The sequence below is a fragment of the Miniopterus schreibersii genome, assembly GCF_964146895.1.
Source record: "Miniopterus schreibersii genome assembly, chromosome: 4".
In the NCBI taxonomy this organism is placed as follows: Eukaryota; Metazoa; Chordata; class Mammalia; order Chiroptera; family Miniopteridae; genus Miniopterus; species Miniopterus schreibersii.
The window spans coordinates 65,018,706-65,041,030 of NC_138105.1; the positions used below are offsets into that span (position 1 = coordinate 65,018,706).

Here is a 22,325-nt window from a genome sequence, read left to right on the forward strand (position 1 = left end):
GGAGTGGGCCAGGTCGTGCTACAGGTTGCCGCGGCCACCAACTGCAAACATCACTACGGAGTCGAGAAAGCTGATATCCCAGCCAAGTACGCGGAGGTGAGCTACTTTGGGGACTCGGCCATGTGTTTGTACCTCTTTTTCTTTCTCACATTTGTTTGCCCCCATCCACAGGTGGCAGGGGAGGTGTGTATGGGGACATGGGGAGGGTGGGTCATCCAGGCAGGGGCTCTGGGGGCTCCTTGGTGTCCATCATGAGTTTGGGCCCCTATTGGTATGTTTCTGTTCCTCTAATAGCTACAGCCTCCTTGCTCCCAGGGTGGGGTCAGCTGGTAACACGGGAGTGGATGGGTCTAAGCATCATCTTGTCCCACAGAAAGTTTATGGTTTGGACTATGGTGGCCTCTAGTTCCCTGGAGGTTGGGAACTATCACAGGCCCCCCAGTCTGCCATCCATGGGACCCCCAGAATCCTCCTGGAGCTGTTGCTCATGGGTTGTATGGGTGGAGGGGGCAGACTTGCAGTCTCAGCTTGAGCCGTCAGAGCAGGAGAGGGACCAAGGGGTGGATGGGTTTCAAGGAGCCACAGGCTGCCCGCCAAAGTGTGTGGAGGGGGCCTCCTCTGCCTCCTTGGCTGTCCTGGGTTTCTGATAGGCTGTCTGATTTTGTTCCCTTGCAGACCATGGACCGAGAGTTCAGGAAGTGGATGAAATGGTATGGAAAAAAGCATGCAGAATACACAGTGAGTGCCATCGCTCCATGCCCCCTCAGCTAATGAGTCCCCTCTGCTTCTTCCTCCTTCTGGACCCGCCGTTCATCTCCTCCTGTGGGATCCAGCTCATCCCCACTGGGCCGCTCCTTCTCACCCATCCTTGCCCTGGCCTGGCCTGAGCTGGGCATGTGGTGTTGCTGAAAGAAGGCATGCTTAACTCCCTCCAGGAGGCCCTTGGATGGGGCAGCTGACACGACCCGGAAGTTCTCCCTCTTTTTCACCCTTTCTTGGCCATGCTCATCTTCCTTTTTCAGGGGCCACCTTGGGGGAGGTGGTTCTAGCTCCTCCTCCACGCTCTCAGAGAACAGAGGTGGCATGTTGTGGCATCTTTCTCAGCCCTTTGGCTGCACAAAGGTAATCGCTTGCACTCTGTGTGTCTCCAGGCATTGATAAGTTTTCAGGGAGCACTTGGGGCTCCTTCTGAGGCAGCCCCTCCTTCCATGTCATGCATATGTGTGTATAGTGTAGCTGGTGTGAAATGGGTAATAGGATGTGGAGGAAACAGCCTTTTCCCCCATCCACTTGCTGGCTGAGTGACATTTTTCTCTTGCTGCCTTCCCAGCAGCATGTGATCCAGCCCACAAGCCCCTTTCCTTGGCTAGGCTGGGATTAGGGGCAGCATTCTCTACGGCTCTCTAGGCTGCCCCTCAGTCTTCATCACTCAGCCTAGCCTTTTGACACCAAGGTTCCTCAGGCCCTGGCCTGGATCCTCTGGTCTCACTGCTCCTTCTGCCCAGGGCATCTACATCCACATCTTGAAATGCATTTCTGTGCTCAAGACTCCCTGTTCATCTTTCTACCAGGGTTTCTTCTGCTGCCCGAGGACACACAGCTGCCATGCAGTCTCTATCCATTTGGCATGGGTCGAGAACCAGATCTTTAACAGGTCCTTCTCTTCCCAACTCAGTTTATTACCCACCACATACCCAGCTGTTGAGGTCAAAACCACTTAGATTCTACTAGTTCCACCGGCTTGTCCTGTGACTGTTCCCTCCCAAATAGCTCTCACAACTGTTTAGTCCTCTCTCCATTGTCACCAGCCTAGAGCAGGCTGTCCTGTGGGGTGCTGACTGTTGAGCTGGAATGGATGTTCCTTACACATTAGGGAAATGGAATAAATAATAGAATCATAGTTTGGGGATCGATTGGGGGTACGGGAGAATGGGGAAGAAGATAATTCCTGCTCCTTAGATGCAGTATAACAGCTTCTTCTTTCGTGGATCATGCTTATGGTGTATTTAAGACTCCTTGCTAAACCTAAGGTCACCTAGGTTTACCCTCACAGTATCTTATAGGAGTTTTAGTTTTGTGTTTTACATTTAAGTCTGTGATCTATTTAATTTTTGTGGAGGATGTAAGGTCTTTGTCTTGATTCATTTCTTTGTATGTGGAGATCAAGTTGTTCCAGCACCATTTGTTGTGAAGACCTCTTTGCTCCTTTGTCAAAGATCAGTTGGCTGTGTTTGTGGGGGTCTGTTTCTGGGCTCTTCTGTTCCGTTGATCTATGTTTCTGTTCCGTCATCAGTACATGCTGGGTTTTTCTGTTTTTGTTTTTAATCCTCTCCCTAGGATATTTTTTCCAGTGATTTTTAGAGAGAGTGGAAGGGGGGGAGAGTGAGGGAGAGAGAGAGAAGCATCAATGTGAGAGAGTCATACGTATTGGTTGCCTCCCGCATGCCCCGACCAGGGCTGGAGATTGAATCTGCAACCCAGGTACATGCCCCTGACTGTGAATCAAACCTGTGACCCTTTGGTGCCCAGTCCAATGCTCTTACCATGGAGCCACACCAGCCAGAGCAATACATGCTGTCTTGATTACTGCTTTAGAGTAAGTCTTGAAATTGAGTAGCATCAGTCCTCTTTGTTCTTCTTCAATATTGTGTTCCTATTGTGGACCTTTTGCCTCCATGTAAACTTTAGAATCAGTGTGTCAATATCCACACAACTTGCTGGGATTCTGATTGGGATTGCGATGAATTTGTAGGTCAAGTTGGGAAAAACTGGCATTGACAATATTGATTCTTCTCATTCATGAACATTGACTATGTCTCCATTCATCTAGTTCTTTGACTTCTTTCATCAGAGTTTTGTAGTTTTCCTCATATAGATCTTATACATATTTTGTCAGATTTATACTTAAGTATTTCTCTTCTTTTATGTGATGCTGATAAGTGGGGTTGTCATTTTAATTTCAAATTCTTTTTGTTCATTGCTGATTTATAAGACAGCAACTGACCTTTACATATTATATATTAATATATAATAATACCTTTATCCTGTAACCTTGCTATAATTGCATGTTCCAGTTTTTTGTTAATTCTTTCAGATTTTCTGCATAGATGATCGTATCACCTGTGCACAGACAGTTTTATTTCTTCCCAATCTGTATACCTTGCCTTTATTTTTCTTGTCTCATTGCATTAGCTAGGACTTCCAGTGCGGTGTTGAAAAGCGGGGATGAGGGAACATCCCGCCTGGTTCCTAATCTTTGTGAGAAAACCTTAAGTTTCTCAACATGGAGTATGATACTTGCTGTAGGTGTTTTGTGGATGTTCTTTATCAAGTTGACAGAGTTCCCCACTATTCTTATTTTGCTGAGAATCATCATGAAAAAGTTTTGGATTTTGCTACGCATTTTTTGCATTTGTTGATATATATTCATGTCGTTTTCTCTTTGTAGCCTCTTGACATGATAGAGGTTTGTTGAGCTGACCATCCATACCCAGGGTAAATCCCACTGGCTTGTGGTGTGTGTTCTCACACATTGTTGGGTTTTTTGTTTGTTCCTATCTTGTTGAGGATTTTTGCATCTATGTCCTAGTAGGTGGTTTCCCTTTCTTGTACCATCTTTGGTTTTGGTGTTGGGTGATGCTGGCCTTGTCCAGTGAGTTTGGAAGCGCTCCCTCCGCTGCTGTTCTGCTTTTCTGGGGCTAGGACTTGCACATCCAGGGCATGGGCCTAGCTTTCCTTCCTTTTTTCTTGGTGGAATGTCTTCCAGAATTTTCTCGGCACAATGAAAGGTGAGGAGTCATATCCTTTGACCTCTCCTGTTTCTAACATTCTCCACATCTAACATTCTCTGGCATTTGTCCTGCAGGCTGATTGGGTAGTAAATCCAGCTGCTCTTTGTTCTCAGGAAACTTCTTCCTGCCTGATTGTCTTATCCACTGGCTGAGCGTTCCTAACCATTTTCCTAAGACTTAGTGACTTCCTTAAAACACGAGGGTTTTTTTTGTGTGTTTTTAAAAAGATTTTTTATTAATTTTTGGAGAGAGAGGAAGGAGGAGGAGAGAGAGAAAGAAACATCGATGTGTCAGTGAAACATCGATTGGCTGCCTTCCACACACTTCCACCGGGGATCGAGCCTGCAACCCCGGCATGCCCTGACCGAGAATTGAACTTGCAATCTTTTGGTGCACAGGACAACGTTCAACCAACTGAGCCACACTGGCTAGGGCAAAACACAGGTTTTTTAGTTAAAAAAATACTTCCTGCTTCTGGTGAGTGAGCCCAATAGTTCCAAGCACTCAATATAAGAGTTTTTATTAACCTGGTTCCCAGAAAGCACTGATCAATCCACATGTGGCCTTTGGCACTCTTTTGGGAGTGCAATTTGGAGGAGGCTGGGAGTGGGGAGTGCCCTGGGCACATCATTTATCCTTTCTTCCTCCTCTGTCAGCATCAAGTGGCAGTGCCTAGCCCTGTGGGTGTTCGGGGGTCAGTGACATGTCTGAACATTGTGCTGCATCATTGGGCACACAGGAGAGGCTCCCTACATGGAAACTCTCATTCTTTGGGTCTCCTGGGGCTTCGGGTGCTCATTAGCCCCATGTGGCCCCTGCAAAGTGACAGGGAGCAGAATTTGACTAAAAGGACACTTGGTTCCAGCCTCAATGAGGTCTGGAACAAGCTGGCAGCAGGCTCAGCAGCCATCTGTGCCTTTAGTGTCCTCTCACTTACTTTCCAAGTTCTGTCTGATCGCTGGATGCCTGGATTTGGCAGAAACATGTGTCCTGGGTCTTGAGAAACTTTCCAGCAGCTTTCTGTGGCTTTGACCAGGCGCTGGGTTGGTAAATGGAGTCCTGCCTTCTATTACTTAAGAACTGGAGAGGAAACAAAGGCAACAGTAGCCTAAAAATAGTCCAGTGTACTTTTCTAGCTCCAGAGCCTGCCTCTTAGGGCCAAGGATCCCTAGTGGCCCTCTTCCTCCTCTGTTTCCCTCTCCACCTGCAGAGACACCACCCAGCCAGGCAAGGCCAGCCTCTGCCCCTGATCCTCCCTGTCCTGCAGCCCAGCAGTTCCCAGGTGTCTAGGCCCTTCCTGCCCACTCATATTTCTCCTTCCATTGGAGCCCTATCTGCTCCTTCTACTTGGATTCTGTCTGCTCATCTGTCATACTTCAGGGCACCGTCTCGACCTGACAGATGCTTCATCCAGCTCTCTGCCCAGGCAGATGTCCAGAACTCCCGCAGCACCTCAGTCGTCTGCTCATAGCCTGACCGTGTGCTCTTGGTTCCCAGTGATGGGCCTGGCACACAGGTTTCACTAGTACAGTGTGTGGCACCTTGGGCAGCTGTTGCCTCATAGAAGTGCTGCGTGGGAAAGGTGCCCAGCAGCTGTGGACCTGCCTGTGTCCCTGGGGACAGGTGTCCCTCCAGGAAGTGTCTTGGGGCCTCCACCTGGGTAAGAGCTGCTCCCTTCAGGCTTGTCCATGTTAGGACGGCCTGGTGCTACTGACAGGCAGACCCAGAAGGTACAGAGCTGCCGGGCACTGGAATGCTGGCTGCTTTGTCCTTGAGAAAGTCATCTGGTTCTGCATGCATTCTAGAGGTATCTGCACACGTTTACTCTGTTCCTGCTCTGTGTTGAGTCAGTCAGTTCAGATGGGCATCTTCTGTAGATCTGTGACTGCTCCTGGGCAGGTTTGCAGAACGACAAAGCCTAGGGCCTCCTGTCAGTGGGTCTTGCTAACCTGGCTTTGGGTGGGGCCTGCCTTGGTCTCCCCATTGGAGTGGATACTTCATACAGGCCATGCTCTTTTTCCTGGATTTTGAGAGCATGTGAGTGTCGTGCAGGTATGGGTGGTGGCTCCCAGGAGGTTGCCTGTGGTGAGGTGGAGCTGGTTGGGTCAGGGGTGTGATCGCCCTGAGTCAGACTCTAGACCTGCCTGCTGACTTGGAACACATGGAAAGGACGATGTATGTGCTGGACACTCCTCCCATCTCTTTTTCCTCTCATACATGTCTCCACAGATGGGAGAAATAGGAGAACTCAGTGATGTTGGGGCCAGTCACAGGGTTTTTGCTGGGAACGTGCACATCTTTCTGGCCAGAGTTAACTCAGGCATGTTGACCTCAGTAACAGAGAGCCAGCCACTTAGCCAGTCACTCCTTGGATGGTCATGGCCCAAGAGTGGTGGGGCTTGGCAGGCAGAGGCGAGAACTCTGGCTGTTTCCTTGCCTTGAATATGAGGTCAGAGTGAGCAGTGGTGTTGTGGTTTGAAACAGTGTGGCCAAGATTGGGGAGCCTCCAGGGAGAGAGAGGACACACTGGGAGGAGCCTTAAAGTCACCTGCATCAGGGTCCTCAAGACTGCCCTCAGGTTTAGGGATTTACAGGGAAGACCCCAGGACAAAGCAGATAGTCATCCTCATGGCAGTGGTTTATACAGAGATAGGACAGAAGATAGATGTTAGGGCTGCTCTGAGAGCTTTGTTTTGCATAGCACCAGTGAAAACTTTGGCCTTGAGTCACTTCCCCATATCCTGGCTGGGCTGTTCACAGGTATTGATGGCAAATTCAGAAGGTTCCTCAGGTGGGGAGAGGATTCAGAGACGGGATACAACCAGGATGTGGGAAGACCCTCCCTCAGCACCTGAGTGTTTTAGAACGGACCACTTCCTCATGCCCTGTGCGGTGACATCACATCATGTCACAAGATATCGTGGATGGTTTCCCTATGTACACTGGAGGACATAGGGTTTACAGCTCTTCCTGCCCCAGGCCCATGGTCTCACTGCATTGTGGTAGTAGCACCCATAGGACACTCTGCTCAGGGTCCTCCTTCTGTCCTCTCCTGAGAGAGATGCAGTTCCCATCAGGCTCCTGCTGTCTTCTTAAGGAGAAGGGGTTCCTGTTCATTTCACAGCATTTGTGATGGTATGGATGAGGGCCCATCAGCAGTCACTTCTGGCCTGTGACAACCACTAACCCAGTTCCTCTCTCTGTGGATTTTTATTCTGGACATTTCATATGTATGGAATCACATACTCGGTGGCCCTTTGTGTCTGGCTTCTCTCACTGAGCATCATGTTTTAAAGGTTCATCCACATTGTAGTGAGTGTCAGTGCTTCACTCCATTTCATGGTTGAGTGATGCTCCAGTGTATGAATAGGTCACTTTTGTTTATCTGTCCATCTGTGGTTGGGCATTTGGGTTGTTCCCACCTTTGGGCTGCTGTGAATCCTTCTGTTTGGACATCCAAGTACAGGTTTTTGGGTGGACATGTTTTCAGCTCAGAACAGTTCAGTTATTTATTTATTTATATTATTATTTTTTAAAATGTATATTTATTGGTTTCAGAGAGAGGAAGGGAGAGGGAGAGAGAGAGTTGAACCATCAATGATGAGAGTCATTGATCAGCTGCCTCGTCCACGCCCCCAACTGGGGATTGAGCCCGCAACCCGGGCATGTGCCCTGACAGGGAATCGAACCATGATCTCCCAGATCCCAGGTCGATGCTCAACAGCTGAGCCACGCCTGGCCGGGCCAGTTCAGTTATTTGGAACTGTGTCCTCTTGGACAGACTTTGTCCTTGAGGCAGAATGACAGTCTGCTTTTAGTAAAAGTAGCACAGAGAGCGGGTTTTGAAGGTCCAGGTAGCACTGTTCCTCAGGTAAAGCAAGTCAGAGAGCCACAGTACAGGTGTGTTCCATGTCACAGAAAGAAGCCTAGCCTATGCCAACTCGCCATGCAGGCCTCTCTCATGGTCAGTAGTCTGTGTCCTGGACACTCCCGTGAGTACCCAATGCAGGTTTCTTATAGCCCTTGCCAACTCATCCTCTGTCCATCCCAGCTGGTGGAGCTATGACCGTCCTTGCTCTGCAGGCTATGTGTTGGGGGCTCCCCCTGCTGGCAGTGAGTGAACATGACATCATGACTTCCAGGCACATTCTCTATTGTCTTCATTGCTCTGTGCGTTGGCCCATGGGATGGGTGCTCTAGCACTAGTCGGGGTACCCCCTCTGGTGACTCATGGTGACCCACACTTGCAGTGTGTGCTCTCGGCTTATCGTCAACTGTCCCCTCTCCCTGTGGAGCTGCCTGCAGCCACGCCTCAGTCTTTCCTTGAGGTCTGCCCACTTTAGCGATTTTGTGCTCATTTCATCTGTTCCTCGCTAGGTGGGAGGATGGCTCAGGGGCCAAGCAAGACCCGTGATGAGTCCTTGTCCCTGTTTTCTTGTTTTCAGCTGGAAAGAGGTGATTTCCTCTCAGAGGAGTGGAGAGAGCGGATCGCTAACACAAGGTATGGCGGGTTTGGGAGTCACCACTCAACGGCTCAGTGAGGACAGCACTGGGGCCTGGCTGGGCAGGGCACCCCCAGGGAGGATATCGCTTTCACAAGTCCCTGTGTGGCGGCCATGGCTGCTGGGCATGGCTGCCTCTCCCAAAGCAGAGCTAGATGGAAGAGACAGAGCTTCTCTTCTCTTCCTTTCCCTTCTGGTTCAGGCTGCCAAGGATCACTGTCTGGAACTGTTAGCAGGACAGGTGGTCAGTGACCAGCCCACGGCCAGTGTGACTGGCCCCTTGCAGCCTGTCAGAAACTGCCCTTTCCTACTTTTGCAGCCAAGGAGGGAAAGCTGCCTGGAGATCTTGGCCCTGAGCTCAGCTCTCACTGTGTCTGCACTTGGATACTGTGCTCTCTGCCTGGTGGGGAGAGGCTATTTCTCTGCACTCCCTGTGGGGTGAGTGTAGTATGGGTGTGAGCAGCCTGTCCTAGCTGGAAACATCCTGAGCTCTGCCTGCGTGGTCCTTTGATAAGAGGCCGTTTCAGAGCCCTCCTGGCTTCAGCAGGCCCTTCAACCTTAGGGCTTGACATGTGACCTCCATGTCCACCAGTTCCTATAGCTGTGTTTGTAGTTCTTGCCTGCCCTCTCTCTTGTTATTTTCACTTTGTCTTTCCTCTGGCTTCAGGCCAGGGTTAAGATATGCAAGGCTGGATTGCTGTGCTCTCCCCCTCACGTCTAGCATAGCTGTAGATTTGATGGACCTTGTTGAGTGAGCAAGAGGAAAGGTCCGAGTGTGAGGGTCTTGTGTGGATCAGCCGGAGGTAACCAGGACCTTGGTGACTCTGTGAGGCCACGTTGCACACTCTGGAGTACTCTTCTTGGGGAGTGGTAGGCCGGCCTTGCTGGGGTGGATCATAGGCTTTCAGTCTGACCTGCTGTCCTGTCCTTCTCTCCCTGTCCTTCTGGGTGCACCTACTGCCGGTTGCCCTGTGTCTCCCACTGTGCTATTCTTAAGGCAGCGAGGCTTTGCCTCTCTTATAGAAGTGTCTTCTTTTTTTGCTTCTTGTTAGCCACTGTTTCTCAATGACCCGGTCTTCCCCATCTTCTTGAGAGAATCATGATGACTCCATGGATGTCCTCATCGAACAGGGTCTGGGGCTATGCTGCCATTGTAGTGGGCTGAGCAGAGTCCAAGTGCTGCGCGGGACCTCTCCAGTGGGGAGAACCCCACACTCACCAAGCACTGTCCAACAACAGCCAGAATGCAGTGTCCTGTCTTCTGGGCATCCCAGGAATGTGAGAGCTTCCTGAGCACACACTGCACCCTGGGCCTCTTCTGCTCATCAGCCACCTGGTCTGGGATGGTCCCGCAGGCTTTACTCTTCATTTCCTCCTTCCTGTGTACTGACCTGGTGATTGGAGAGAGTGGCAAAGCCCCAAGGTTGGGCTCTGCTTGCATGCCCTGGATGTCCCCCAGGCACTCTGCTTTCTGTCAAAAGTGTCCCCTCCCCTCCTGTGCTTTGGTTATCAGGGGTGACCCCTGCCTCAGTTTTCTGGTTTCCTTGGGTCTGAATGTGAGAGGACAGGAATGTCTGATGTCTCCTTCTTCACTCAGCAATCCCCAGAGGCCTTTCTGGTTCTGCCCTCTCGTCACGGTCACCTTGAGACTCTGGAGTCCAGCCTTCCCAAGCTCAGTTCCGAGTGGGAGCACCACCTGACTTGGTTCACCTGTCCTCCTTATGCTCTGCCCATTGGCATCTGGGGTGCCCCCATCCCACTTTAAATCTCACTATCTTCTCTGTTTCTCTGTCTGGTTGAGCAGGGAGAGGGTGCTGGCCTTTATTTACGCCTTCAAGTGTCCTTCCCACCAGTCTGCCCTTGCTATCAGTGCCTGTCCTTGCATGTGTCAGGCCTTCTGTTACTGTTCCTTCATTTGTGAAGGGTTGAGATTTCTTGATTTTAAAGCTATTGAGACGATTAAAATAGGCAGCATGGAGATGACAGCTCACTGCATTTTCTGTCATGTTCAAAAGAGGAAGTGGTCCCCTATCTGCAGTTCTGTCTGTGGCCCAGTTTCTGCTGTGGCAGTTTTAATCTGGAGGCACTTATAGCAGAGGAGAGCCACATGACTCTTAAGTATGAAACTGTCTGTCTTGTCTTTGCGTCTTCACGTGAACCATCTGCGCGGATGTTTCTAGCATTTAGCCATTCAGAGAGTTCCTATTAAGTTGGCAAGGGCTAGGCTGGGTGGGTGAGGGAGCAGGCATGGGAAAGCCTCCTTATTCCCAGTGGGTGCAGCAGTCTCCTCAACTGTCCTAGCAGACATCTGCAGACTGAAGTTCCTTTGATCATCTGGTGCCAGAGAACATTTGAAAAAGTGAGACAGGCTGAGTTATACCCTCCCTTGGAAGAGCTTTGCTCTGGTCCCAAGGATCCTTGAGTGTCACATTCAGATGCAGCTTGACTCTATCATGCTACCTTCCTGTCTGGGTATTTGGTTATCCTCACACCCCTGCCCCAGGTGACAGTTGTGCTGCCTGCATTCCAGCCCAGAAATGTCTAAAGGGCAGACAGGACCACCAACCTTTCAGGGCAGGTTGATCTGGGGTCACCTTGGCCTGCACACATCCATCTTAGTTTTTCCAGAGAAGCCAGCAATGTGGTGGTCATGAAAATTTCTGAATTGTATGTTAGCAACAAATTCGGGCTGCTGTTACACCCTGTGGGCCCTGGAGCCCGTACCCTGGGCCGGGTGGAAGTGGTGCGGGCAGAGCCTGGGGAGGCCTCACAATGGAACTGGCAGTGGAAAGTAGTAGGCATCGTACACACTGGCGCTGTATACACATGTGAAAATGGAACCTTCATTTTACTCAACTGGAATATTATTTTGCAGTGTTATATTTGTGAATAACTTTGCCTTTGGTCCTGAGGTGGATCACCAGCTGAAGGAGCGATTTGCAAACATGAAGGAAGGTAACGTACTTCCCCCTTAACCCCATCCTTATGTGGCTGCCGTGTGCTCGCCGTGCTTCTCAAGCTACCACCCACTCGGTCTGGCTAGATCTGACAGAGATTGCAGGTGTGGAAGTTCTTCTAAGTTTTCATATCCATCCGTTTCAGGCCCAATCAAAAGGCCTCAGGCAGCAGGGATGCCCTCACTGTGGATCTCACTGTTACCTGAAGTGCCAGGCCCAGGTGCCTCCTTGCTTGGTGTCTGGAGTGGCATAGACTTGATCTCTACCCCACTGCTCAGCCAGCCCAAGAGACTTGGGGTGGGTGGCCAGATTAGCAAGTAAGACACAGGCTATTCGTTTAAATGTGAATTACCCATAGACAACAAATAGCTTCTTAGTATAAGGATGCCTCAGCTTTTACTAAAGGAATATCATAAGTATCTGAAATTCGTACTTGACCAGCATCCCTATTTGTCTAGCAACCCTAACCTGGGGTATCCAGCCCAGGCCCTTCTGCATTTTCTGGGCCTTTCTTGTTTGGAACTGCGCCAGCCTGGCCAGAGCCACCCTACTGCTTCCTTCTGCCTCCGTTTCCTCCATCCCAAGTCAGATAGCAGCCCAGACCAGACTGGGTGGGGGAGGGGGGAGGTCATAGACCCAGATAGCTTTCATCTGCCTTCAACACCACCAGTTTCATGTGGGTATGTGAGCATGTGTGTTCCCATGTCTGTGTATAGGTGAGCATGCATGGTTGTTTTTAATTATTTGTAAGAGTGAGTGGCCACTGTCCACTGCACTCTGCACATACCCCATCTCCTGAGCCTTCAGGCCCCTCCCTCAGCACCTGTATCCCCCAAGGAGAGAAGAGGACTGGGATTCCTGTGGCCTTTGGGTCCAATCCCACCTTGATCTTTCCCAGTGGTCCAGAGCTCCTCTTTTGTTTTTTCCTATCTCTCCAGCCAATAGTCACAAGTGGCCTTCGGGCCTTAGGCTATTGTGGGGTTTTGTTAGAAAATGGCCCTTGCATCTTTCTGGCAATGTCCACGTAGTATCTGGGCTCATTGACCTGTGGGATGTCATTCATTCTGGATTCACTCCTCATAGTGACTTTGACCTTGCCCCTCTGAGCCCAGTTTCCTGCAGGTCTCAGTGCTTGGTTGTCACACATGGGCTGGCTCAAGGGCAGAACTGCCTGCTAAGCCCTCTAGTCACCAGCGATCTATTGTCCTATAATGTCTTGCTCTTAGAAGTTCCCTCGTGCAAGTATCGTCATGTGAGCATTGCAGGATGGCAGATTCCTAGTGAAAGCGGTCTGTCGACCCTTGGGTTTTATTTCGTTGTATCCCACACACTTAAATGTGCCCATGACTGTGAATACCTCGCATGGTCTCCAGCTCCTGCTCATTCCCTGGCACAGCAAGGATCCCACCTAACCCTGCACCATCCCAGCCCTGGGACCCATCCTCTCCTCTTCCTAATGAGGGTGGTACTCCAGAACAATCTGGGCACTGGGGAGCTCCTCTGACTGGGGTGTTATGGGGCTGTGTTTGTGGGTATGGGTGAGGGTGTGCTTGTGCATGCATGTGTGTGTGTGCGTGCGTGCGCGCGCGTGTGCCTTAAATGGATTTATCCTGACTTTTCCTATTTCAATGAAACATTGTTTTCTTGGACTTTTATGTTTGGCCTTTTTTTCACACTGCAAAGTATAGCATTATCATGTTTACTTTGGTGTGTTTTTCAGTCCATGTGGAATGTTGTTGTAATCATAACTTGAGCAGCACTGCTCACATATGCTCACCATGGCAGGTGTGACAGTCCATTTCCTCTGTGGAACAACTACACTAACATGGGGCATTAATGTAATAACTGTTTTCTGTGTGGCAGTTCCTGACCTGACACACAAGTCAGGTTGTTTCCATCTGGGTGGGTGTAAGGGCTGCTGGTGCCTCCCAGTGTGGGACATGGGACACATCTATGCAGGTGGGGGTCACTGGGTCAGGTCAGCATCTGTGGGATTTCAAGAGGCCCTGGGCAAGTTTCTATAGGAAAGTTATTAGTAGGTCAGGCCTAAGCAAACTTTAATTTTGCTTTTACTTGTAGGAAATGGAAAGGACTCATGGTCCCTGGCTGCTTGTGTGCTCAGTGTGCACATTTCTTCCTTCGTAGCTTCCCCTCCTCTGCTCTGACTTCCATCATCCTTTTGTTATTTTGTGTATGACTGTTTTCCCCATTGTGTTTCAGGTGGCAGAATTGTGTCCTCGAAGCCCTTTGCACCTCTGAACTTCAGAATAAACAGTAGAAACTTGAGTGGTAAGAAACTCTCATGTTGCCAAATTCTTAGTATTTATGATCTTAAGCATACGATACGTGTTAGCACAGGGTCCCTCTTCTGCTCTGCTCACTTCAGGGCTGGGTCATCTCTAGGGGCTTGCTGGGAACCCACTTGATGCCAGGAGCACCCCCATCTTGACCACCACAGATGTCTTTAGACATTCCCCAGTTTCCCTTGGGGACAGAACCACCCAGGTTGAAACCCCACACCTTTGACACAAAGTTATGAAGACTCAGTGGTTTACAAGTTGCTTTGCTCTCACATCTGATTGGCCTGAGGGGCAAATGGCTGGTGTGTGCCATGGGCTCCAGGTGTAGGGGCCTTCAGCAGGAGGAGCTGACCTCTGGCCTCCTGGGGAAGAGCTATGTTGCTCTGTGGCACCTGGCCTTGGGGTCATAATTTCTCGGGTGCTGGGCATCTTAGTAGCTGTGTTCTTTCCAAGTGGTCCTCAAGTGCTTTTCCATCCCACCCAGTCAGGCTTATTGCTGTTTTCCTTGGACAAGCACCTGGGTTAGCGGGGATCATTGTGCATGCTGCACACCGCCCTGAGCTGCCAGTGTGCTGATATCTAGGCACCTCACCAGCCTGGAGAGTGGGATGGCTGGTGATGAGGTTGCGCAGTTTTGCTCCCTGCCTTGCCTGAGTCATTCCCCCAGGTGCACAAGGCCCTAACTTATGCCCGTTGTTGCAGACATTGGCACCATCATGCGCGTCGTGGAGCTCTCGCCCCTGAAGGGCTCAGTGTCATGGACGGGGAAGCCTGTCTCCTACTACCTGCACACCATCGATCGCACCATAGTAAGTGTCCCTGTGGGTGATGCCCAGGCCCTCCTGGAAAGCCTCCTCCCCATTCCCTCCCCCCCATGGCACTCTCTCTGGAGGATCTGTGACACTCTTTTCCCACAGCATGAGTGGGAACTAGGGACTCTTTGTCTTCCCTTTTTGCTCCCAGTCTTTATATGAGGCAGATGTTGTCACTACTGATGTGATGATAATGGACTTGGCCTCAGTGTCTGAGGCTTCTGGTGTCCTGGGAGCCCCTGAACTGGCCAGCCTGGTTCCCACCCAGCTTGCTTCATGTGAGATGGCCCTGCAGGCCTGCACAGCCCCTGAGAGTGGGAGCCTGTATGGGGTGGGTCTTTGGGCATCCCTATGAAAGCTCCGCGGACATCTCATGTTGGCATGTCTCAGGTGTTGCTCTTGTCCTGACAGGGTTTGGGACTGGTGTCTAATAAGATTTTTTCCTTTCTTTTTCCATTTTTAGCTTGAAAACTATTTTTCTAGTCTGAAAAATCCAAAACTCAGGGTAAGTATGTTTTCCTCATTGAACATCATGGGTATGCTGCTTGATGAGCTTGATGGAACTCTAAGCGGTAGATGGAGAGTGCTGGTTTGGGGATGGGGGTCATGGGTCCTGCAGGGCCATACTTCCTGTCAGCAGTCTTTTGGGAACTAGGTTGAGTGAGTATTGACCTTTGAACAATGTTGTGGTAGCTTGGTGAAGTGTGCAGAGTGTGGAATTGAGGGAGCTGCTCGCAGCACACTGACCCACCACGTCTGGAACTCAAGATGTTCCTCTCTGTAAACAGCCACCTGCTTCTAAGTGGTGTGCCACACTTGCTAAAGAGCAGTGGCCTAGATTCCAACATTTTGGTTCTGCTGCTGGTCCCAGTGTCCCTGCAATGCCCAGTCCTCAAACGTGCCTCCTCCAGACCTCAGAGTACATCTGTCCAAATGTCTGTTTCTGGAGACTCAGACAAGCATCTAAGCAGGAAAAAGCCCTCACTACTTGGAGTCCTGTGTCATTCCTGCCATATCTGGGGTATCTGGGTCTTAATGAGGTTCCCTACCTCTAGCACAGAGAACAAGCTAAGTCAGCCAGCACCATCCTCTCCTTTTCCCAAAGCCTTTCCAGTAACCTTCACTTAACAGAGATGTACTTCACTGTGGGGGCCTCTGTACTCTCTGTGAGAGAGAGGACTGTCAGGCAGCTTCTTTGTGGTGCACCCAGAGCCTTTTTGTCTTTGATTTTATTTCCTCACACAGGTCAGAAAGCCATGAGTCTAGGGGTGTCCACACCCATGCAGTAAACACACCCATGGCTTGGGGCTGGCTAAGGGGCTGGGGATGGCTCTTGGGCTTCTCTGTGCCTCAGTTTCCTCCACTGTACAGCAGGCAGAGGAGTTGACATGAGCAAAGCCGGGCCAAGTAGCCCACCTTGGTGGCTCTGACGAAGCTGGCACTTTTGGGTAATGCCCATACTTTGGGGGACACATCTGGCACTTGTTTTCCAGGAGGAACAAGAGGCAGCTCGGCGCCGGCAGCAGCGAGAAAACAAGAGTAATACGACTACCCCCACGAAGGTGCCCGAAAGCAAGGTGGCTATGCCTGCAGACACCTCTGTTGTAAGTGCCCACCCACCCTGGGCTCAGGGCTCCACATGGCTATCACTGGTCGCCCTGCCCTTATAGAGGGAGGGACTCTTCCAACCAGAGAGGTGGTGGTCAGTGCACATGTTGGTTGGCACTGATTACCAGGCTGGAGGAGGGGGGCTGTTCCTGGGGTGAGGGACACCTCTGTTCAGTTGCTCTCCTGGAGCCTGTGTTGTGACTCTATTAATGGGGGGAGGGGTGGGGCATTGCTCTCTCACTGACCTCTGTCCACTAGGATTCTGGTGCTGAGGAAGAGAAAGCAGCGACTACCGCTATCAAAAAGCCTTCCCCCTCCAAGGCGCGGAAGAAGAAGCTGAACAAGAAGGGCCGGAAGCTGGCTGGCCGGAAGCGTGGACGTCCCAAGAAGATGAGCACTGCGAACCCTGAGCGTAAGCCCAAGAAGAACCCTACTGCACTGGACCTGCTGCATGCCCAGACTGTGTCCCAGACAGCAGCACCCTCACCGCAAGGTGAGCCAGGCCTTAGAGCCCTCCCTAGGGCCCTTTAGCTTGCTGCTCAGGCTATATGTATCATGCTCACGAGGACACCTCAGGATGTCCTCAGGGTTCGCTGGGCATTGCTTCACCCTGATAGTCTGCCAAGAGCAAGTCCTGGTGGAGTCTTTCCTATCACATCCTGCCAGCCAGGGCTTTGGTAACGTCAACAGCTGTGGCAGAAATGACACTGCTCACAGAAATTTCTTAGATTATGAAGGCATTTGTCACAGCTTCTAGAATTGCTGAGATGGACTGTAGGAGCTGTGTTGAGTCTTACCTTTAAAAAAACTGGAGAAGTTCCATAGAACAGTCTGTAATTCCTTGGAAGGGTGTGCCAGTCAGTGTTGACACGTGAATGTTGCTGTCTCCCGCAGATGCATACAAGTCACCTCACAGCCCCTTTTATCAGCTACCTCCCAGCGTGCAGCGGCACCCCCCTGACCAGCTGTTGCTGGCACCCACCCCACCCGCACTGCAGAAGCTGCTAGGTGAGCCAGCTCCAAGAACGCTGTGGGTACATGTGCGGATTCTGACTTAACAGCTCTGTGAGGAAGGGGCGGGGTCTGAGGTTCTGCTTCTCTGATGAGCCCCCTGTGATACCTGCAGCAGGCTGACCACACTAGAGTCCCAAGGGCTCAGGGTCAGTCCTGCCAGGTTGCGCCCGGGCTTCCAGGCCAGCAGGGTCTGTGTGGTTGTCTTATGCCGAAGTTCTGTCCCCACCGGACACTGGGCCATGCCTGGAGACATCTGCTGTTGTCACACTGGGGGTGCTCCTGTATAGAGTAGGGGGCAGGGATGCTGCTCAGTTCCCCATAGTACCTGGGACAGCTCCACAGAGGGTAACCCAGCCCCAGTGTTCTTAAAAGTGTGGGAAGGGCCTGTTCAGGGATGAGCTGGGGCTGTGAGGGAGCTGGCCCTGTTTGAGCTGAGGAACTACTCACCTTGTGGGGCTTGACAGAAAGGCCTCTCATCTCTTTAAAGACTGGGTGAAGGAAACCCCTTTGAATTGTGGGAGCCATCAGTTTCCCCAGTTCAACATCAATAGCGTGTGTTTACTGGGAAAATTGACAGATTTGGTCACAGAAACTTACAGTCTTGAGGAAAAAGAAAATGTGGCTGGTGATAGAAGGAGCTGCAAAGGGCTCTATGGGGATACTAGCCATACATGCCGGTGGTGTGGTGATACCAAGGCAGTGTGGGGACCAAAGGTGCTGGCAATGTGACAGGCAGTTTTCAGCAGCATCTGACGACAGGGTTGGGGGAGCTCCCAGAGAAATACGAGCGCCCCCATCCTCCCCACCACCACCACCACCACAGCCTTCAGCCTCAGCCAGATGGCTTCTGCACTGAGACCTTGTCCCCGGCTCTCCTAGAGTCCTTCAAGATTCAGTACCTTCAGTTCCTGGCGTACACGAAGACCCCTCAGTATAAGGCCAGCCTACAGCAGCTGCTGGACCAGGAGAAGGTAAGGGGTGCCTGCTTCTGTGTTCCCAGCACTCTGCAGAGGGGTTAGCCAGGTGAACCCCCAGCCTGCTGCCCCTGACAGCCCCCAGTCTGCCTAGAATATGCCCTGCTTCCTGTCACGTCTCCTTGTCCCTGCTCAGAGGACCTGCTGCTGCCCATGCTGAGAAGTATCTGTAACCCCCAGGTAGTAACTCAAATAGCCACTGAGTTGGTGCCACTTTCCAAAGAAGTCCCAGATGGAGGGCCAGCTGGTGTCCCTAGTGTATGCATGCATTGCCACATCTGAGCATAGGGAGGTGGTAGCTTTCGCACTTCATGGAACGGACGGTGTTCTTTATCAGTGAAATGGACTGAGATGTGTCACATCAGTGCTTCTCCTTGGAGCCTGTTTGAGGGAAGGGATGGTGTGGGCCGGGCTCACACTCACCAGCCTTCTGTCGCCTGCAGGAGAAGAATGCCCGGTTGCTGGGTGCTGCACAACAGCTGTTTGGTCACTGCCAGGCCCAAAAAGAAGAAATAAAGAGGCTCTTCCAGCAGAAACTGGATGAGGTAGAGCCACTCGAGGCCATGATGACATAAATATAGGATTGGGAGGTGGGCAGGGGCTAGGCGGGGAGCGCAGCCCAGGACAGCTGAGATACGGAACAACTGTTTCCTTTCTGGTGTTTTTTCTGGTGGTCTAGGACCTGAGCTCTGGTCAGAGTACTGCTCCCAGTAGCCCCTCATAGGGCCTGCACAGACTTGTATCATGGTGTCACCCCCTTGTTCCCCTCTCTGAGGGACTGTACCTCCTCTCTCCTGTGTGTGACCAGCACAGTGCCACCCCAGTCTTTGCTGGGCATAAGCCAGTCCCATCCCCTTCCCACCATGACTTCACTTCCCTGCAAACCCAGCCTTGCTGTTGTATGTCCACAGTTGGGAGTAAAGGCACTGACCTACAGTGACCTGATCCAAGCACAGAAAGAGATCTCAGCTCACAACCAGCAGCTGCGAGAGCAGACAGAGCAGCTGGAGAAGGACAACAGGGAACTGAGAAGCCAGAGCCTGCAACTGGTATGTGCCTGGAGACGGTGGCAGTTCCAACACATTCCATAGTGAGCAGAAGCCTTAGACCCCAGACCAGGCGAAGGGCCGGGTGTCCCTCCGTTGATGGGCCTAGAGGCCCATGTCTTGATGTGCGTCCCAAGACAGATGACCTGAGGGTGCCTGGGGTGCCCAGCATGTTCTTCCAAGGACAAGTTTCCCATGACCCCATTAGTCTGAGTGGGAGGACCAGTGCCCCTCCCCACTCTCTGTCCTAGTTCATTCTAGGAATGCTGGCATAGCTTTACTTGGCTCTCAGAGCACATGAGCACAAGCTGAGCCTGGCCCAGAATGTGGCTTCTTAAATTCCTGTCAGAGGCATCCCGAAGGCTCATGATTTCACTGGATGGGCCTTTTTTTTTTTTTTAAACCCTCACCTGAGGATATGGTTTTCATTGATTTTAGAGAGAGAGAGAAACATCAATGTGAGAAGAAAACATTGATTGGTTGCCTCACGTACATGCCCTGACCAGAGATCAAATCTGCCACCTTTCAGTGTATGGGACAACACTCCAACCAACTGAGCCACACTGGCCAGGGCCTAGACAGACCTTTCAAGGGCGTCTGGATTTCCTGGTTCTCACTCCTGGGGACCCCCTGTGCACCTAGCACTGGACGTGCAGGGGCCTCCCTTCTAATAGGCACCCCTGTTCTATCCCATGAGACCCCTTACCATACTCCTGTGGGCATTTTCAATGAGGATCCTGGTCTCCTTGGGCTGCCTCTGCAGCCTGGCCTTCCAGAAGTAGGAGGGAGAGAGGGACTGGCCCCCAGGGACAGCTGCCTAGACGCCTGTCCTGTCTCCCCCCAGAGCCCAGTGTCAGGGTGGAAAGCAGGTCCCAGGGGGGCCGTTCATCTTCCCTAAGCCGTGCACATGCTCATGACCTTGACCGCCCTGTTCCCACAGCTGAAGGCTAGGTGTGAGGAGCTGAAGCTAGACTGGTCCACACTGTCCCTGGAGAACCTGCTGAAGGAGAAGCAGGCACTGAAGAGCCAGATATCTGAGAAACAGAGGCACTGCCTGGAACTGCAGGTAGGGGGCAAGGAATGGGGTTGCATTGGCCTCTCTGGGCTTCAACCATGGTGTTAGGAACATGGCAGACCCACCAAAGCCATCCTCCCAAAGACGGTATTAGTTCCAGTGTCATATTAACAACAGCCTAATACCCATTGTCAACCCTAGAGGGGAACAAGAAGTAGGGCAGGTGAGCGCCCTGCTCTATCCCATGGCATCTCATCTGCTTCCAGACCTAAAGGGTGCATGAGTGCCTCCTGGCGAAGCATTTCTGACACAGTTGCTGAACAGACCTGTGTTTGCACATTAATATAAAACAGCTTGTGTTTTTTCTGATGGGGTAACTTGTTTATCGAGATCAGCTAGGAAAAAGTGCTGATCTTGATAACATAACATAGAGGCCATGGCTGAGTTCCTGAGTACAGAACTTCTAAGTAACAGGAAAGTAAAGGGAGACATGCAGCGTGAGCATTGCCATTATGAAAGCTCCATGTGTACAGACTATAGCCTCTACTCCATCTACTCAGCCCCACTTCAACTTCATAACATGTAGAACATTGCCAGTCGCTAGACCCTTGAGGCTCTTTCAAGTGCTTTTTTACTATAAAATGAAACTGCAATGAATTTCTCTATACCATGGCTCATTTTAAGGATATTTCCTTAAAGACATAGTCCCCAAAGTAGATCTGTGAGCAGTTTAAGGTCCTGTGATACATAGCCCCGGTGTATCTTGCCCATCAAGTCAGCAGTGTGTGTCATAGTCATAGAAAGAGGTTTGCTGACTGCTGCCAAAGCCAGGCCTTGATTCCATGGATGTACCTGCAAGAGAAGTCTCCACAGGGCATATATTTGATTTCTGGCTCTTCTGTGTAATAGAGAAATATGTGTTTGTATAGAGGAAGAAAACCTAACAGTGTAAGAAAAAAAATGCCCTGTGACCTGATCCCTGGAAGGAAACTCTATTTTAGGGTTTTCCCCAATGTTGTATACTCGTGGGAGTGCTGTGTCCTCTATTCCTTGCTTTCCTGGGGACATCTTTCCATGTCAGCAGATGTGCATCTGCAGAGCCACTCTTGACACTCATGTGCTGTCTTGTCCGTCCACCTAGAGTGTCCTGACTGGGTTTGGGTGGTTGGCTGTTCTGGCCTCCCCGTCACACACAAAGCTAGTCTGTCTCCTTGCAGTTACTTTAGGTGGGCATCCTTCTTCTCTCCTGGGATGGTCCCCTCTGATGGGCTGCTGGGTGAGGCTGGGCCAGCCTCTGTTCTGGGGCCTTCGGTGGGTATGCAGAAACCTCACCCTGAGCAAGCTGTGGGCCTGACATCTTGGTCTTCTAGATCAGCATCGTGGAGCTGGAAAAGAGCCAGCGACAGCAGGAGCTCCTGCAGCTCAAGTCCTGTGTGCCACCTGATGACGCTGTGTCCCTGCACCTGCGAGGGAAAGGTGGCCTGGGCCGGGAACTGGAGGCAGAGCCCAGCCGGCTGCACCTCGAGCTGGACTGCTCCAAGTTCTCACTGCCCCACTTCAGTAGCATGAGCCCAGAGCTCTCCATGAATGGCCACGTGGCAGGCTACGAGCTCTGCAACACGCTGAGTCGGCCCTCATCCAAGCAGAACACCCCCCAGTACCTGGCCTCCCCGCTGGACCAGGAGGTTGTGCCAAGTACCCCCAGCCACAGCAGCCGGTCCCGGCTTGAAAAGCTGTCTGGCTTGGCCTTGCCAGACTACACCAGGCTCTCCCCAGCCAAGCTGGTGCTAAGACGCCACCTGAGCCAGGACCACACTGCCAGTGGCAAGACATCCGTTGGCGAGCTACACCCACGGTGAGTCTGTGGGCCAGCAGGTCTGCCCCTGGTGCCCTTGCGCTGTTCTGGGGTCTTAGAATGGGTTGTTCATCAGTTTGGAAGGGTTTGCTAGGCCCAGGCTATCAGCTCTGAACACAAAGCTTCAGCCACAGGGTCTCCACAGAGAGTGACCTAGGTATGTGTCTCATTCCAGAGCTGAGCACGCCAAGGAGAATGGCCTTCCATACCAGAGCCCAGGCCTCACCAACGGCATCAAGCTGAGTCCTCAGGACCCACGGCCATCATCCCCTGTGGCCTTACAGATGACAGGAGAAAAAGGCAGTGAGAAGGTACAGGCAATCACCAGGAAGAAGGGTCCCTTGGGGTGGGGGGTCTTCTCACCTGCGCCTGATCCACGGCAGTGAGGGGCACTCAGTGGGCATCCTGAGCGGGCCTGTTAGAAGAGGGCATCCAGGTGAGGGCTATGGAA

The 22,325-nt window shown here is 51.5% G+C and overlaps 1 protein-coding gene across 2 annotated transcripts in view; it reads left to right on the top strand.

Moving 5' to 3' along the window:
• The window catches only part of DOT1L (DOT1 like histone lysine methyltransferase), a 61,148-nt gene that overhangs the window by 25,751 nt on the left and 13,072 nt on the right, over positions 1-22,325 (top strand). For both annotated transcript variants that reach the window (XM_081137448.1, XM_081137447.1), the window contains exons 6-21: positions 2-96; positions 676-738; positions 8,237-8,292; positions 11,169-11,248; positions 13,471-13,539; positions 14,253-14,359; positions 14,826-14,867; positions 15,856-15,966; positions 16,229-16,463; positions 16,865-16,978; positions 17,864-17,955; positions 18,402-18,503; positions 18,870-19,007; positions 19,945-20,070; positions 21,390-21,874; positions 22,050-22,185. In XM_081137448.1, coding sequence (XP_080993574.1) covers positions 2-96; positions 676-738; positions 8,237-8,292; positions 11,169-11,248; positions 13,471-13,539; positions 14,253-14,359; positions 14,826-14,867; positions 15,856-15,966; positions 16,229-16,463; positions 16,865-16,978; positions 17,864-17,955; positions 18,402-18,503; positions 18,870-19,007; positions 19,945-20,070; positions 21,390-21,874; positions 22,050-22,185 — 2,051 coding nt within the window. The remainder of the gene's footprint in view (position 1; positions 97-675; positions 739-8,236; positions 8,293-11,168; positions 11,249-13,470; positions 13,540-14,252; positions 14,360-14,825; positions 14,868-15,855; positions 15,967-16,228; positions 16,464-16,864; positions 16,979-17,863; positions 17,956-18,401; positions 18,504-18,869; positions 19,008-19,944; positions 20,071-21,389; positions 21,875-22,049; positions 22,186-22,325) is intronic.